The sequence below is a fragment of the Phasianus colchicus genome, chromosome 1, assembly GCF_987193195.1.
Source record: "Phasianus colchicus chromosome 1, bPhaCol1.hap1.1, whole genome shotgun sequence".
Taxonomy (NCBI): Eukaryota; Metazoa; Chordata; class Aves; order Galliformes; family Phasianidae; genus Phasianus; species Phasianus colchicus.
Window position 1 is genome coordinate 180778012 of NC_143436.1, and position 18245 is coordinate 180796256.

The following is an 18245-nucleotide window of genomic DNA, read 5'->3' on the forward strand; positions in this document are numbered from 1 at the left end:
CAAGTGGATGAAATCCACTGTGAACTTTGGAGATGTAATGAGATGTATCTTACAGCTGAGTTAAACTGAAGTACAGCTTTAAAGGCTGATCTAATTTCAGTCTTTGCAACATCTGGCTTTTCTAAAATTATATCTCTATTGAAGTAGTTGTCCATTTCTCTGATGAGGAAATTATCTGGCTGATAAAGAATCATAGTATTTGGCATGTATTCAGCATGTGGTATTCAGCATGTATTTAATGGTAGTAGAATATGTCAAAGCTGAAATTTCTGAATTTTTTCTGTTGCAGTGCTATTAGAATATGAAACTGACTACTACAAACTCATCAAATGAGTATATGAAATTGTTAACTAAAATATGCTTGAACTGTTGTCTTGGCAGCTTTTGTAAAAGTAATTTAATTGTGGCAGTGAAAACAGGATGAAAATAAGGCTTATGTGTCAGTGGACATTAATGAAATGCCTATCTTTTTCTTCTTTTAATGAGAACTTTTTCTCTTTGAAGGCTGACACCCAAGATTGGTTTTCCTTGGAGTGAAATAAGAAACATCTCTTTCAATGACAAGAAGTTTGTCATAAAGCCAATTGACAAAAAGGCCCCTGTAAGTTGTCTGTAGAATAGTATGCCTCTTTATGTGAAGGGTTTCAAGCCTGAAGGAGCCTGCTTTGGTACTGTGGTATAAGAAAATAATTTTATGCCTCTTTGTATTGGTAGAATATTCAGTAATCAAAAAGAAATTCAAGTATTGAAATGTGGTACATTTATTTTCACTCTCTTCCTTCTTATTGACGCTTAAGATTTCTTTCTATAAGCCAGCTAATGTTTTGTGATGAACTGAAAAGCTGCTCTGTAGCATGCTGAATTCCCTGCATTCCCACCTCTTCTTTTTGATTTTTTTGCTTGGATTACAGTAGCACCTTCCATCAGACTCTATGGGACAAAACATGAAATTTTTTGCATTGAAACACAGAAAATAGCACTACTTTTAGAAATTAAAATAATTTTGAGTAAAATAGCTAACCTCTACATAGAGGAGCACAAATAGGCTTTTGAATTTATCTTATAGGCTCCTTATGGTGACTGGATTTTGGAGGAAGAGTATGAAAACATTGGTAAACTTAAATTTAACAAATGCACGAATGCAGTAATGCATTGACTCTCATCACAGCTGAGTTTTTCAACTGATGGATGTGCATATTTTTCTAGGATTTTGTTTTTTATGCACCTCGTCTGAGAATTAACAAGCGGATTTTGGCACTGTGTATGGGAAATCATGAATTGTACATGAGGAGGCGGAAACCTGATACAATTGAAGTGCAACAGATGAAGGCCCAGGCTAGAGAGGAGAAACATCAGAAACAATTGGAAAGGTAATTAACAAACTTTCATGAAACAGAAGGAAAATTCTTCTATCCTTTTCAGAATACTAAGTCATAGAATATCAAACATCCTAGCATTCTGGAAAAGACATCTGCTTTTCTTTCTGTAATGTATAAGCAGGTCTGTGCACTGGCATGGTTCACCTGTTTTAATAGAAAGCCGTATCCCTTTGGAGCTTTCAGCATAGTAATAGTAGCTCTACCGTTGTTTCTCATTAAGTTTTTTGTGAAACATTTAAAGTTTCTGTTGCTTGATTCTTAGGGACTTTTATACTCTACATGTGAACCGCGAAAGCAAGTTTAGCAAAGAATATAACAGCTTACCTTTTGTGTAGTCAAAAAATACAGTGACTATTTCTAGCCCAGATGGAACATCGATTGTGTAAAATGCAACTATAATCTTGGCTTTACCTGGTTGGACCATAACTAAGGCTGCTAATTGGTTCTGATTATAATTTCTTTTTATGCACTGTATTTTGAAATGAAGAAACTTAGTTATTATGTTTGAATATGAATTAAAAACGTTGAAAATTAAGTATTTCTTTGAGTAAACTGAAAACAAATGCTACCGGAATCCTGAGTAGAATTTAAGTAATGTACTTAATATTTAAAAAAAAAAAAAAAAGCACTTTATTATTTTTAGGGCACAACTTGAAAATGAGAAGAAGAAGAGGGAGATTGCAGAAAAGGAAAAGGAAAGAATAGAGCGTGAAAAGGAAGAATTAATGGAACGCTTAAGGCAAATTGAGGAACAAACAATGAAAGCTCAGAAAGGTGAGCTCTCACTGCTCCTGGATTTGTTCTATCTGATAACACTGTTTAGTTCATTTGGGTAGGGCAGTACCATGGTTTGTGTTTGTTTTTGTTTGTGGTGTTCTGTTTGCTTTTTTGAATTTATTTTAATGGCAAGACAAGATAGTGGTGTTTATGCTTTAATTTCAGAAGAGCTATTCTCTTCAAAGTTGAAAGTTGAGGTAGGTTGCTAAGTGTTTTCATAATATAAAACCGATTCCTAATATAGCAAGGGTCTTAATCTTCATTTCTAAAAACAGCATACGGTTTAACTCAGATTTATGACATGCTTGAAGTGCTGAAAATCTGAGGCTGGTGGAGGTAGGGGACTACAGTTATTCAGAGTAATTCCTCCAGGATTGCGTTGAATTCAGCTTTTCATTTGGAAGTTCCTTTTCCCTTTGTTTTCCCATTCCCTTGTTGGTGCTGAGAACTTTAAAAATTCAAGTCTGAATGGATTTTTAGTGAATAAACTATGTGTGATCAGTAAACAGTTTTTGTTGAGCTATTCTGTGCAGTCACTATCTCCACTGCTTTCCCTCTCCTCTCACGGAGTCATAGACCTGGGTTGAAAAGGACCACAATGATCATCTAGTTTCAACCCCCCTGCCATGTGCGGAGCCACATCCAGCCTGGTCTTGAATGCCTCCAGGGATGGGGCATCCATAACCTCCTTGGGCAACCTGTTCCAGTGCCTCACCACCCTCTGTGTGAAAAACTTCCTCCTAATATCTAACCTAAACCTCCCCTGTCTCAGTTTAAAACCATTTCCCCTTGTCCTATTACTATCTTTTATTTTTTTTGCTTCAGATTTGCTTTGTATTCATAAAAGTTTCATTCTTCTGTTCTTAACTGTTGGCTTCAAGCACGATAAAGACAATCACTGTCTGTAGCTATGCAAATATGCCTACATTTTCTCTAGCTCTGCCTCCATAGCGCCCAGTATTTTGATGAAAAACAGGCTGGATGCATCCAGACAGACAACACAAAATCTGTGTGCTGGAATTGTTGAAGGGAGATGTTAAATTTAGAAATGGAATGCATCTAGTATGGCAAAAAAGTCAGAGATGCATTTTCAGTTCACAGCAGTGAGTTGCTAGCGAGTTTCACAAGCCTTCCAAAGGTGTGTAGTTTGACTAAACACAGACATTCTTCACCAGGCACTGAAAAGGCACTTCTGTTGGTGTGAAGGGTACACATACCGGGTGTGTAATCCATCCCTTGCTTAAACTCCTCATGCCAAAGCTTCTCTGAGAAAAGGTTTAAAGCTTTTTTTTGGTTGGCTTTTAGGCTTTTTTTTTCCATCTGGTGAAATAAGTTTCATGTTTGCTTTATTTAAAAAGTTTGGGTCTAAATTTCAAATAAACTAACAAAAAAGAGATCTTGGACAAAACATTCAGCAGGGGAAATGTCAACTGAAGTATTTTTCATGAAAGGAGATGTTAAGGAACCTTAAAAATGAGCAGTGTTTGCAAAGCCACTCTGCCTTGGTGATCGTGTTCCAGTTGCTGCTTTTGCAAGAGCAGGACATAAATGTCAAAACCTTGAAATTCTGGAGAACTTGAACAGAAATCACACTGTAGCTTAGAGTTCTTGAGAGCTGTGTTTTCAAAGAACACTCAGGAAGCACCTCTTGGTCTCTAACTATGTTCTGAGAATGTCATTCAGAATGGAATACAGTATCATTTGGAATTATTTCATTAAGTTAAACAGTGTGTGCTCAATCTTGATTGTAATAAAGAAAAAATAAGACTCTTGCTATGTTAAAGTCGTTAAGCACTTTATTTGGAAATACCTTCAGTAATAAGTTACTATGATAGAAATTGTTCTTTCTTTTGATTTAACAACATACTATGAAGAAGATTGTTCTAAAGGAAAGAATATAAATATAAAACTATCAAAAATAAGTAAAAGGAGAAGGGGAAATAATTTCTCAATTCTGGTAACATTTATAGGCAACATAGTCTATCTGATGTATTACATCATACACGTTACTAGCCTGTTTAGCATTCTTTTCACATATGGACTCATTTTTATAATAAATGGTCCCTTTGTCCTGTAGTTAATGTGATAACTTAGTGTTCTCCATCTTCACTGGAAGGTTTTGTCTGTTCAAATAGTGTTTTTAAACATTGGCACATTTTATTTAGTTTTGTAGGTACTGCATTGTACAACTCACCATACCTGTAATGCAGTGCCCCTGATTTGGGCCTTCAAATTTTGATTATTAAAAAAAAAATTCCCTGTTCAATTCTTCCCTTGAAATTACAGTACCTCTTGTTTTCTCTTAACTCCCTTACGTCAGAGTTCTGCCCTTTAGCTTGCAGTATTTTCCTAACCAGGCAGCTAGACAACTGTTATCCCTTCCTTGATTTCAGTTTTTCCTTGTTGCGCTATTTGGAAGTCTGTTTTCTGAGCTCTCAAATGGATCTCAGTCATTTTGCTGGAAGTGCATGTCTAGAATGTCAGCCGCATTTAAGATAATCTTGGAAAGCATTTCAATGGAGTAGAAGTCTTTGGCTTTTTTGTGGTAACAGGGTGATTTAATATATGTAGAAACTCATCTGTAAGTGATTGGTGTGTGTTTATCTATCTATTTATCAGGAAGCTGATAACTTTCTGCAACTCTGAGCTATGAGGTGAAATACATCCAAAGTGTGTATTAAAGAGGGTAAAAAAAAAAAACAAAAAAACAAAACTAGACATGAAGTTTATCTTCAGGGGATGTGCTGGCAGTTCTTAGCTTAAGTCAGGCTCAGTTGAGGCAGTCTCGTAAAGCTTTGTGGTAGCTGTTATCTGTGTTACATATGAGTAAGAATGAAATAAAGATATGTTGCCTGCAAACTGTCCCTTCGGCAGAGCTAGAGGAACAGACCAGAAAAGCTCTAGAACTGGATCAGGAGCGAAAACGTGCAAAAGAAGAAGCAGAGCGCCTGGAAAAGGAGCGCCGAGCAGCTGAAGAAGCTAAAGCTGCTCTAGCCAAACAGGCAGCTGATCAAATGAAGAACCAGGAGCAGCTAGTAAGAACCTTTAATCTTGCATTGAAGCAAATGGAAAAACGTAATTGAAATTTGCATAGGGATTTTGGTTACATCTATTTTGTAAAATGAACAAGTTTGTGAAGTACCCCAAGCTTTGTTACCGACTGTTGTGGGACTTCAAAAAAAAAAAAAAAAAAAGCCCAAATCTCTTAGGTTTTACTCTGCTTAGAGCATTATCTTCTTGCATTCTGTGCTAGACGACTTCTTACTGAAGAATTGCACGTGGTAAATGAGAATGGAATGACAGTTTTATAGGAAAATATTTCTCAACTGTGAAACAACTTTTGGTAGTCTTTAAACTCAGCACACAATGCTTGAGGCAAGATTTATCCTAACAGTACTGAGATTATCATCTAAAGTCATCAGCTTTTTGTTGAAACTGTTAGAGCTGTATTAAACTGAAACAGTGCCAAATGGTAATTTGTAACTGCAGGTCTTTATTTCCCAGCAAGTTTGGAAGTGAAGAAGATAGATTATTCCCCATCCCAGACAGTCTCCTATCAGACAAAAATACTGACTCTCTTTGTCTGTCATACATGTTTAAAATTTCTATTTTTAATAAGCAGAGCAGTGATGAATGATAAATGACTCCCTTCAAAGGCTCTGCTCTCTTCCACTGCAGAGCTGAAGTGGTATTGAACTAAAACTTCTGTCCTCTTTGTTTTTGTTTTAGGCAGCAGAACTTGCTGAATTCACTGCCAAGATTGCACTTCTGGAGGAGGCCAAGAAAAAAAAAGAGGAGGAAGCCTCAGAGTGGCAGCACAAAGTAATGAGCTCATGTTGTGGGAAGTCAGACCTTAAGAGAAGCTAAGGGAGATAACTGAAGAAATAGCAGTGAAATTCCATGGGATTGGGTCTCATTCCCTTCAGGCCTTAGAGAAGCTTTTTTTTTTTTTTCAAAGAGTTTTGTTCTCTTTTTTTTTTTTATTTGAAGCCACTTTGTACTTATATTTAATTCACAGATAAACAGGAAAGGGGGGGGTTCTTATCACAAATATATGATCAAAGATTTAAAATGGCTTTCTTACGTGGGGTGATGGATTGAAGCTTTGTGCTGGAAAAGAAGCACATTAAAAGGGAGGTGTAAATAAAATAATAAAAAATCATGAGTAGTGGTGAAAAGATGGATCAGAATTAGAACAAAGGCACATAAAACATCACTAGGTTATAAAGCAAAATTCTCAGCTCTTCTGTGGCCACACTTCAAGTACTGTGCTTAGTTCTGGGCTCCCCAGTAGAGGAGAAACTTGGATATACTTGAGACAGTCCATAAAAGGGCCACCAAGCTGATGAAAGAACTGGGGCATCTCTCCTGGGAGGAGAGATTTCTCAATTATTTCTTGTGAATTATTAACTACTTTAAATCAACTTTGAAAATACTGTCTTGTTTACTGTATTTAGGCTTTTGCAGCCCAGGAGGACTTAGAAAAGACCAAAGAAGAACTAAAATCTGTGATGTCTGCTCCTCCTCCGCCTCCTCCTCCACCAGTTATTCCTCCAACAGAGAACGAACACGATGAACACGATGAAAACAATGCTGAAGCCAGTGCAGAACTGTCTTCTGATGGTGTCATGAATCACAGGAGTGAGGAGGAACGGGTAACGGAAACACAGAAAAATGAACGTGTTAAGAAACAGCTCCAGGTAATGAAGACATATATTTGTATCAACATAATTCAGGCTTTGGGTTTTCATTCTTTATTTTTAAAAGGTCTCACTGAAGTTTGGTGTGCCAAGGAAGCACCCTTATCAGTTACTGGGTTTTATTACTAACTTAACCAGTATCATTCATAGTGCTACAGAGCAGAATAAATGGAAAGACCAGATGGAAGATCATGCTTTGTAGCTTAGAAGTATTAGTATGTTGTCACACTGGACAGTGAAGATTACAAGTAATTGTATAACGGCGGGGATACTGAACGTTAAAGATTAACGCTTTCTTTTTGAGCTCTGAAATCTATTGATTAGTATGAACAGATGCTTGCTTAATAGTATTTGGGTTTATTCGCTGCTGACAGATATCATGAAAGTAGAGACTGAAATATTCCCCTTGAGGATGAATCTTATTTCCCTGAAAGAGCATTTCCTCTTAGATCAGTCTTATCTCTCAAAGTATAACGTCTAATGTGACAATTTGCCACGTTATGAAATATCTGTTTGGGAAGGAAATGAAAGAAGTGGAAAGTTGCTTCTTTTTCTGGTAGCAGTATTTTAATAGTGTGATTCCATAATGCATCTTTTCTACTTGCCCAGTCACTGACAGAATCAGGGAGATGAGTGTGCTGTCTTCAGTCAAGCAGAAATAGAAATAATGTAATTTTCCTGTTTTATCTTGCTGGTCCCTCTGTTCTTGGATGTTAGGTTATAAGGTTGTGGTTTTTTGTTTGTTTGATGCTCACATATCTATAAGGAAGGAATCTTGTGCTGTCATCATCTTCATTCTACAGTCTTTTTGATAGACCTTACAGCTTTAGTTACTGAAGAGTACAGACAGTACTACTTTGGTTGATGTTCTGGAATCCCTATCCAAACTGCAGGATAGGTATTACCAGAAATTCCAGAATCATGAAAAGATTAGTTAAAGCACTTAAATTCAAATATTTTATTCAACAGGCTTTAAGTTCTGAATTGGCCCAAGCCAGAGATGAAACCAAGAAAACACAAAATGATGTCCTTCATGCTGAGAATGTTAAAGCAGGCCGTGATAAGTACAAGACTCTTCGACAAATCCGACAAGGCAATACAAAGCAGCGTATTGATGAGTTTGAAGCAATGTGAGAGCTGTTATTTTGCATATATGTTCCTCGTAAAGCTGAACCACCAACAGAGAAAAAAGCAGGCCTTTGCAGTTTTGATGGATTGCACCCCACTTTGCCAAAGCACTTAATACCAGTTTGACTACAGTGGTTAAAGACAAATTTAGGGGAAGCTATTCAACAGTAAGGCAGTCTGTCATCCCTAGCTTTGCAGGGGGAGGGTGTGGAGAATAATAGCAATTTTTTCCCCATCGTGTCTTCAGTTTTGTTTTGTAGTTTTTTCTTTGAAAACTGATGTGAAGTGTATGATGATTGACAAGTGTACATACTGCTTAAACATTAAAGAATAAAGGAGCTCAACCAAAACTGGATAGGTACTATTTCAGGATGATGAAGTTTGACATTAAATTTTTCAATATAGGTACACCATGAAGAGTTTGATATTGCTGACTTTCAGTTTCTTTTTTTGCCTCCCAAATGAAATTCTTCGGTGTTTCATGTCCTGTCATCATTGATGGTTTTCTTTGCCTACCTGTTCACAAAGGTCTGGATGGCAGGTGGTAGTTCCAGATGTTTTTCTAAATGGAACACTACCTGTAGGCAGCACATGACTGCTGATAGGCTGGAATATGTATTGCTTTTCCCTAGGTGATTATTTTAGATACTCAAAGTGTTTAAATGCAACAAAATGCAAAAACAACAAAAAAAAAAGCTTTGTATGCTATTTGCTTGTAATTATTTTATTTGCAGTAGGGAGACCCTGGACCTTTCTGGCAAGGGAGCATATGAAAACATCAGTCCCAGGGAGGGGACAGTATCCTACCTCACTACTACATACATGATGACTGGTCCTTCAAACACCATGAAAAAGCTCTGTCACTATGTAGTAATATCATAAATACTAGGAGCCCTTGCTCCTAGCATTTTCTTTGACATTAAGATGGAATTATAGTGCTAAATGCTGTTTAACTGCCTTTTGTTGAGCTTAAATTGTAAAAGCATCTTGTATTTTTTTTAAAGCTGTAACCTGTCACTGGTATAATATCTTCTGGGAGGGGTGTAGAAAGTGCATATGAGTTAATTCGGTGTTGGATTACAAAATACAAAATGAAAGTTCCCAGAATTGGAGTTAAAAGTATTTATAGCTTCAGTTTTGAGTGAAGCTAGTATTGTTACTGTCATATCTGATGTCAGATCATTAAGTCCTTTCCTTCTTGAAAAGGAGACTTGCTCCTTTTTTCCTTTTTTTTTTTCATTTGAGAAATCCTAGGAAATGAACTTCAGAAATATCTTCACAGTTAATGTGCAGTTGTTCCTTCTGTTAGAGTACCTTAGTAAATATCTACAATGGAAGAACCCTGCTTTCTCTGAGGATGGTTCAGCTCTTTTCTGTTTGATATTATGCACTCATAAATTTACACTTATCTATTAAAATTTGCCATTTTATTAAACATTTTTTTCATGCACAATAGGTTTAATTTTCTTATGAACAGTCCAACTAAGTTTTTTTATTTTGCAGAGTTAAAGGTTGGCTATGTGGGGTGACATCACGAAATTAAAATAAAAATACATTAATATATTTTTGATTTTGGTGGGGCTAAACATATCTCGTTAACCTTGAGGACTGATGTGCAAATGGTGTACACGTGCTTCAGAATGCTGCTTGGTGGAAGCTGGTGTTTCTACTTGCAGTGCATTGTAAGTATAGTTGCTGTTTCACGGGCTTCATCCACTGAAACACGAGCAATTTCCTGGAGTATTTGGATAGTTTGCCATAGCAGGTGAAATACTGTGCTTCCACTGAGTCCTTGTTTTTCCCTGGGAAGTGTGCACTAACACTGATACATCAGTTTCAGCGTTGGGGAAAAATAACAGGAAAGTTTGCTGTTCATAAACCTACAGTATATAGAGTAGGGCTAAATGGATTAGATCCATTTATAAAGCTGTGTGATTTTTTTTTTTTCTAAAAACAACCAGGAACAACCATTTGTAATACAGATTTTCAGTGAACAAAGTGGTAATAGCTGCTGTCACCAGCGGCTGGGAGCGCTTACTGGTGCAGGAATACTAAGAGTACATTGAATGATTACTTGGTGAAATAATTTTCCACGTGCTTTTTCCTTTAGCATCCTGTTTTGTGTTGTACAATTAAGCTACAATTACATCTACTATTTTGGATAACATTCATTGGTTAACAATAAAGAGATACAGTAAATTTCTCTGAGGTCCGCTGTTGTTATTTAATGCACTTTTTTTTTCCCCAAACAGCTTTGCTGAATGTATTAAGCTTTTTCCAGAGCAGTGTAGAAGGTAATCAGTCTTTTGTTTCACAGGTCAGTCAAATTGAAATGTAAAAATAAAATTTCTTCAATTGTATCCCTAGGGATTGACATTCCACTTATGAAATCAGCACATACAATTGGGAGGAAGCACTGGTGGCTGTTGAGTCAGAACAAGATTTGAATTATTGGGGCAAATGGGTTCTGTTGAAGAGTAATTTGGCCACATAGGAGCCAAATAAGTAATGTAAGAACTTCCAATCACTGCCTACACATGGTTTAGCCCCAGGATAAATTAAGTTTAATTATAGGTCAATGTCTTGTTTTAAACATGAAGAAACTTCTTTTTATGACTCTACACATCAAGGCAGGGGACTCTGTCAAATATACGCAGGGCCTGCATTCTCTGTAATGGCAGATTGATGCTTTCTCATCCTTCTGCTGCACTAATAGAAGGGCAGAAACAGTTTTGTGTAAAGTGTGCTAATTACTCTGCTAAGCAGGTCTCACCTAAATTAGACCTCCTTTCAGGTGATGTTTTATTCCATCTTGTATTTGCCCTTGCACTCAAGTGTAAGCACATAACCCTTTTTATTACTCTATGTAGTAGAATTGTGATAAATTAAAGCACTTGATACATTTAATTGTGCTTGGTATTAGCTTTATACTTCCTTCTTGGAGCCCCTTTTGCTGAATCTTTAGATTCAAGTTTCTCATCTGTTAGCTTCTGCATGGGAATGTAACTTAAGGGTGTTGTGCTTGGAAGGGGAGGTGTGTGCTCTGAGAGGGTTTCTTCAAGTATGCTCTTGAGGTGGAGAGAAAACAACGTAGAGCAGTGCTACTATTTACAGGCCACACTAATGAAATCTTTTGCTTTTGAAAGTGAGCTTCCATGCGAGCATGATTTTCTGTCTTTAAGTGTGGAAAATACAGAAGACCTTCAGTTCTCCTTAGACACTGAGTTTGTTTCAAGAACTGGAGGGTTTAACTGAGATGAGAGAGACCCGTGGAATCAGCTGGTTAATGCTAGCATTCAAGTGCTTTCTGGGTAGGAATACCAACACAAGAAAATAAAATATCTTCCTTTTGAAAGAATCTGATACAATGTTTATTAGTAGAAATTGTCCAATAGTGTAATGTATTTGGATAAAATTTTTCAGGAAAATGTGGTCAGTGTTAATAGATTAATATACAGACAGACTTTTTTTTAACTCTTCAGAGCATATTTGCTACCTGTGTTAGACGTGCAGAGGATCTGCCTCCCACCTGCTGTGCTGTGCCAGTCAGGGTGAGGAGGTGTTCTGGCTGCCCACCCTGCTGGGTGCCTGCTGGGCAGTGTCTGCTCTGCCCCAAGGGCTCTGCAGCATCTCCCCTGCCCACTGCTTGATTGGGTTTGGGGAGCCAGTCAGCAGCAAGGAGCATCTCAGGGCTGCAGGGGACAGTGTCGTAGTGAAGGGTGGATGTGACCGAGAAAAGGGTGGCTATTAAGAAGAGAGAGCACGCGTTGAATTAGGATCATTAACCTGAAGGCTTGTTCACTTGTGTCAGGGACTCCTCAGTGTATTCTTGCAGCATCTGTAAATTCACTGTGTGAGAGTTATTCAGGGAATTCAGCAACTGATTTGTTAGGAATTGTGTTTTCCATCTCATAGAGCTGAGCTCAGATCTGTAAGTGTAGACCAGCTGACTGAGTTTTATTTTCATTTGTGGAGTCTATCGCTTTTGTTCAGTTTACTGTCTGTAGGTTCTACATTCTTTTGAAGTGAGATTAGAGAAACTTTGAGTCGTTCTACTGTTTTTTTTCCTTCCTCAGGAATGCCAACGTTATCAAATATAGAAGCTTCATTTAACGTGAGTAGACTCTCAAAAACAAAGTCCCCCAAAACAATAACATATTTTTCTTTCAAGGCTCCAAAGCACCACATTTCCTGTCAGTAAGAGATCACCATACTTACAGCATTACCTGCAGTATTGCAGACATTCAGGAGGAGGTAGCTTATGGCTACCTGGCTCATAGCAAAGGGAGAGTTAGCGAAGGAATGGAATGTCTGGAACCTCTGGGATTCCATTAGGTGCTTCTGTTGGCTTTTGTAAGTAACATATCAGTTTCTGCTCACAGCAGTAGGCGTTAGGCAGCAGAAGAAACAAGGGGAGGTGGAAATGCACATCAGAAGAGATGGCCTGATTGATGCAAAGGTCCCTAGTGTGCGTGTGCGTAACAGTTAAAGTTCCATGTACTCTGTGGAGAAGTGGATCGGGTGAAAAGGCATCAAGTTCAGAGGTGGGACAACTACATGGCTCTTGTTTAAAACTGTTCTTTTTACACCAGAGGGCTTGCTATTATCTGAAGAATTTCTCAAGGCCTATAGGAAGCCTGCTGCCCAGCACTGAGAGATCTTGGAGTTCTTTAAAACCTTGTGTACCCAGACTGACCACTGTATAGCTGGTTAAATTTCAGCAGAAGACATGCTCTGCAGTCTGATATTTTTGCCTTCTGCAAAGAGCACTTCTGATTTCACAGGATGTGCTGTGTACGTGCACTGTTCTTATTGCCCCATTGCTTGTCCCAGCAGCATGAATCCACATGTGAAGCAATGATCTCATGACAGGCTCTGAGACTGCAAATGAGTCTGCTTATCAGGTCTGCAGCTCCCTGTGGCCTCAGCTTTCGTACTTCTTAATCACCCCCATTTCTTCACTAAATTTGATATGAGATTTAGCATCTTATTATATAACATCAATAGTTTTCTGCTAAACTAAGCTTCCAGTAGAAGGCTGATTTCTGTCAAATGTTTCCCTGAAGTATGTTATCTTGATGAGTTGAAATAGTCTAGGTTTACTTTTATCTAAGCAACACTTCTAATTAATTAATCTCTATGAATATGGTAATTGCAGTTGTATTGCCAGAACAAGGTTCATTTGCATCAGGGCTGAAGCTGAAAGCTTTTCTGCCAAGTGCACTTCGACTTCGATCTTCGACGCAGTAAGTCATATGGTCAGGTTGTGGTTGGACTTGATGATCTTTAAGGTCTTTTCCAACCTGAGCAATTCTATGATTCTAAGTCTAGAATGTGCAGGTAAACAACGTCCAAAGAACACGGACTGGTCTGTCCTGTTTACCTCTTTGTTACTGTAAATAAATCAATTTGTGTTTGAATAGATTCAGTGTACTATGGATTTGGGATGGGAAAGCAAGGTTGTTCACACATCAGAAAAGTTCTGAAACAGAAATGTTTATACTGTTAATCTGCACCTCTACTTTGCTTCCTATAATTGATAGTTCAGTTTAATTCATGTTTTAACTTCCTGGATCTCTTCTCCTTTGAGCAGTGCTCCCAAGTGCCAGTTACGCTTCTCTGCATCATTTGAAAACACGACTCTTTCTTCTTTTGCCTTTGGGATCTTTTCTACAAAACACGGTAACACATAGTTCTTAAATTCAGAACTACTTCTGCTGCTTCTTGGAATAATCTCTGGGTTAATTCTGGCTACATGTACCAGGCATGCATGGTGAATTGATATATGCCACCTTATACAAGAAATAAACATGTTGACTATATAACAATTCCTAGTAGCATTCTGAAGAACAGAAAATGTCACAAAAACAAGCATATTAATGCTTTCAGAAGATCAGAGAAGATACGAGTCACTGTTTCTACCCACGAGGCTCAACCGTGAGCCTAAACAGGTTGCTCATGAAAGTTGTGGATGCCCCATCCCTGGAGGCATTCAAGGCCAGGCTGGATGTGGCTCTGGGCAGCCTGGTCTGGTGGTTGGTGACCCTGCACATAGCAGGGGGTTGAAACTCGATCATTGTGGTCCTTTTCAACCCAGGCCGTTCTGTGATTCTCTGAGCACCTGGGAGAGGAAACCTAGTTGTATTGTGTAGCTCGTCTGTGTGGCTGGGCTATGCAAGGGAAAGGACTGGAACAGAATCGTGGAGTATCCTGAGTTGGAAGGGGCCTATAGAGATCATTGTGTCCAATCCCTTGGCTCCAAATAGCAGCACTCAAAAATCAGACTGTGTGCCTGAAAGTGCTGTACAAACACTCCCTAGAGTGAAAAAATGAACTCACAAAGCTTTTCCTGCGGATTCTTGTTTGGAAGAGTCACAGCCGTGTTTTTGCCTGCCTTCAAACCTCTGCTGCAGGTCACCCTGATGGAAGCTGGCACATAAGCACTGATACCTTTGAGGAGTCACCCAGTGGCTCTTCAGCCCATGATTTTAGAATGTAATGACAGGTGTGCAAGGGTTAAAAAATCTACCTGACCATTCACTTTAATAGTGGACTATGAAAAGGCAATCCTTTCGAAGAGTGACTTCTATATGATGCAGCTGGCTTCATATACATTTCTTCCAGTTTCCAAACTGGTTCCTGCTTCCCACCTTGTCTTACTCTCAGAGAAGAGAGCGCCGCGTGTTTCTTTATACAGTCATGTTTTCTGTCAGTAGTTCTGCTGTCTCTATTCCATTGACTGAAATGGCTGTGTTCTTCCCCAGCCGTGGTACCAAGCTGTGCTGTGCCTGGGATGCTGCCCCTCGCTTTGCTATCAACTAATGGATGGAACTATTTTTGGTAGGAACAGTACTGTAGGGAATAGTACATACACCTATCTGAACTTGGTAATTTATGTATTTATATGTGTTTAAATGTACATATATGATGATGAAACTGAAGATTATAATAGAGTACATGGCATCGGGCCTTCTCAGGGCTGTACTGTGCTGAAGTATGCAAGTTCTGTATTTTTTGTATGAATTTTGATCTTGAATAGGTTTAAAAATGAAGCTTTTCAAAGCTAACAGCATTTAAAAACACAGCTTAAAATATTACAGTGTGCAGAGGGAGTACTATTCAGTTTTGCCCTTGGTATAAAACTGAGGTTTACCTCCCTGTTTGTTTTCATCCTCCTGCAAAGCCATTTGCCACAGAGCTCACACAGCAAGCAGCAGCTGCGCGGGTGTGCGGAGGGCTGGCTGAAGTAGTTGTGGCTGTGACTGAACGTTCTGCAGACTTGTGTTCATGCAAAGCAAACCCAGTTTCAGCCACCCGTGGAAGCAGTTCTAACACGGACCTATCGTCGTCACAGCTGTGATGTGCTGTCTGTGTTAGTGAGCTAATGTTGTGGAACTGCCCCGCCTGGGTGTTAGGGTACGTAGTGGTAATGGGAACGTTTGCTATTAAGGCTCTACTGGTACATATAAAAAATTGACATGTGATTGTTGAACAAAGTTGGGCCTGGTTTTCGTGCTGAAATTCAGTAAAGTCAGGCTCTCCATGTTCCTGCAGGGGACTTGGCTACAGGAACAACACCTTTCCTCAGTCCTTCTTTGCTGACGCTCCCTCGTTCTGCTCACATCTTTGAAACAAAATCCATTCAGACACAGAATGTGGGAATGTGCTAATTCAGAGCAGTTACAGAGAGTGGACAGGGCTCTGTTGATGTTGCTAATTCTATTTCTTGCTTTTGCTTCTATCTTTGCTAAATCTGCTTGATTTCTCTGTGTCTTTCTGTGCAGGTTACAAAAGTACGATCTCTTGCAGCCCTTAGGATAGGAACGAGGTAGAGATCAACAGAAGACCTGGGGTCAGCCAAGGCCTGCTGTTGCGCCTCTAAATCTGGACAGTTTTCAGCACTTTACCTTAGGTGCTGCCTGGTCCACAAAGACTTTTCGGGACGGACCGGGAAGCACTGTTCCAACATCTCATTCATGTTTGGTTCTCTCATGCTCTCTAGAAATCTTTCCTTTGTTGTCTTTTCCTGGGAGAAAATGAGCTCTTAAAAGTACTTAAGTTGTTTTCCCCCGTAAAACAGGAGCTAATACTGATGTATGAATCTTTAACATGTGATGGAACGTGTTAGAGTGAGCGGTGATGTGACCCTGCCAAGCGTTGGGGAACTTGAAGGCTTTGACCACTGTGTGGGAAGCCTGACCATATCCAGCCTGGGTAGAGCGAAATGAGGGTAGATACTTTCCAAGTTTTATTGGTTTTCTACACCATTTCTAATAGCCTCGATGATGCAGGAATACTGTCAGGTATTTTTTAATGTAAAACTACCGATTTGCTATGTCTGTACATACGTTTCCAGTGTAAGAACCTGTTGCTATCTGCCTTTTGTATGCTATTAGAACGTGCATACTGTGTATACGTAACTGCAATGAATTGTGCACCCTGCACAAAAGCCTGAATAAATGGGTTTTAATGTTAATCTGAAGAATCACTATTCATTTGATGATCAGTCTTACTAATGGTCAGACGGTACCGATTTCATTTCTCAGAGAACTTTTGTTTGTGGTACCCACCTGTAACCGAGTTACTGTCTATGAACACCGTGATCAGGTATCACAAAGAATACATTGTTCCTGAAGGAGGAGATGGGAACTGGTAAATAAGGGGACTTGAGTGGATGGACACCTGAATTATTGGGAATAGCAAACCCCGAAAACTTCTGTGTTGGTCACATTGCTGTCACACATGCTGGCTACTCAGGCTGAGATTTGCGTGGATGGATCATCACAGCACTTAAATGTGAGCCCGTAGATACTATATACATGTGTCTGAAATCTTTGGCCAAAACTGCTGAAAGAGGGAGATGCTGTGGTGGTCCTCAAGGCTGCTGCTGAGCCTGGGTGCTGCCTTGGTGCCTGGGCTGTGCTTGCTGTAGCTCTGCTCTGCTGTAGCTCTGCTCTGCTGTCTGTCCATTTTGCCACTCACCAGACTTGGGAGTGCCTGACTTCAGGTGACTGCACCTGAAATTAGCCTTCTCGGAGAGCTTGTTTACTTCATTTCTAACCATGAGAGGTAATGAGGCACTTTCATGCAAATACATCTGCAAAATGCTCTTGAGAGCTTTATTTACTGCTGCGTTGCCTTTGCTGATCTCTGCTGCCCACAGTGTTTTATTGGTTTTGTTGTCAGTGTTCAGGTTCATTAGTGAATGTGCTACTGTGCTGCAGAGAAGGAATTGCACAAGGCAGTGTGTTTTAGCAGCTTGAATTTGGGGTGGGGGTGGGGGGGAGAAGTGATTATGTCATCATATATCTTTGGACTGCACAGGGTAAAAACTGCCTCTGGTGAAGACCATAGGAGGTTGACCATAGGGGTGAGCAGGGAGGATTTCACCTTGGAAAGGGCTTTGTTATTGCTGGGATAGCAGGCAGGAGGTTACTATCAATGCAGGTCTGCTGCTATGTCTGTGCAGTGGAGCTGCGTGCTGCCTGCTGGGTGTTGTACAACGAGGGAGGGAAGGCGGGAGATGCAGACCCACAGGCATCCAACATAGGGGAGCTTGGCCTGCTCCCAGGGCGGGAAGCAGCGTGACCTTTAGCTCAGAACAGGACTTCCCTTCCCTGTGTTCACTCAGCAGTGCCCAGGTTTCAGAGCTCAGCTCCTCACTGCTTGCATCAGGCAGGGTAATAACATAACTTTACGTACACACACGTGTTACTTGGCTTCTCCGTGTGTGTGACTACATGTCTGGTGCTGCTTTGCTTTCCCTCATTCACATGCACCGGCAGGTACCAGGTGCTGTTATCCCACTGACTGTCCTCAGTGGCAGAAGGATGGGATGGCCAAGTTATGTTTCAATAAAATCCCAATGAAGGCTTCTAGTAGGGTAATGATCCTGCTTCTCTGCATGTTGTGCCATGCTTATGCTTTCCATTTTTATCATGCTGACGTTATCCTTTCTCTGAAGCAATTCCAAAAAGGCTCCAAGCACAGCACTAGACTGTGTCCTGTGTGTCCCAGCTTTGGCTGCTAACTTCAGGTTGGGTGTGAGGGGAACTTTCTTCTCAGGAAGAGTGGTGGGGCAGTGGCAAAGGCTGCCCAGGGAGGTGGGAGTGAGTCACCGTCCCTGGAGGGATTCAAGAAATGTAAAGATGTGATGCTGAGGGATGTGGTCAGTGGGCATGGTGGGGATGGGTTGGGGTTGGACTGGATCTTCTTAGTGGTCTTTTCCAATCTGAATGATTCTGAGATTCTGTTCTAACTA

General features: G+C 39.8%; 1 protein-coding gene across 1 annotated transcript in view; it reads left to right on the top strand.

Annotated features, from left to right (window-relative positions):
- The window catches only part of RDX (radixin), a 35919-nt gene extending 25732 nt beyond the window's left edge, over window positions 1–10187 (top strand). The window contains exons 8-14 of the mRNA XM_031606207.2: window positions 505–601; window positions 1207–1370; window positions 2023–2153; window positions 5031–5191; window positions 5886–5978; window positions 6614–6856; window positions 7826–10187. Of these exons, the coding sequence (XP_031462067.1) occupies window positions 505–601; window positions 1207–1370; window positions 2023–2153; window positions 5031–5191; window positions 5886–5978; window positions 6614–6856; window positions 7826–7990 (1054 nt within the window). The 3' untranslated portion in view covers window positions 7991–10187. The remainder of the gene's footprint in view (window positions 1–504; window positions 602–1206; window positions 1371–2022; window positions 2154–5030; window positions 5192–5885; window positions 5979–6613; window positions 6857–7825) is intronic.
- The last annotated feature ends 8058 nt before the right edge of the window (window positions 10188–18245 follow it).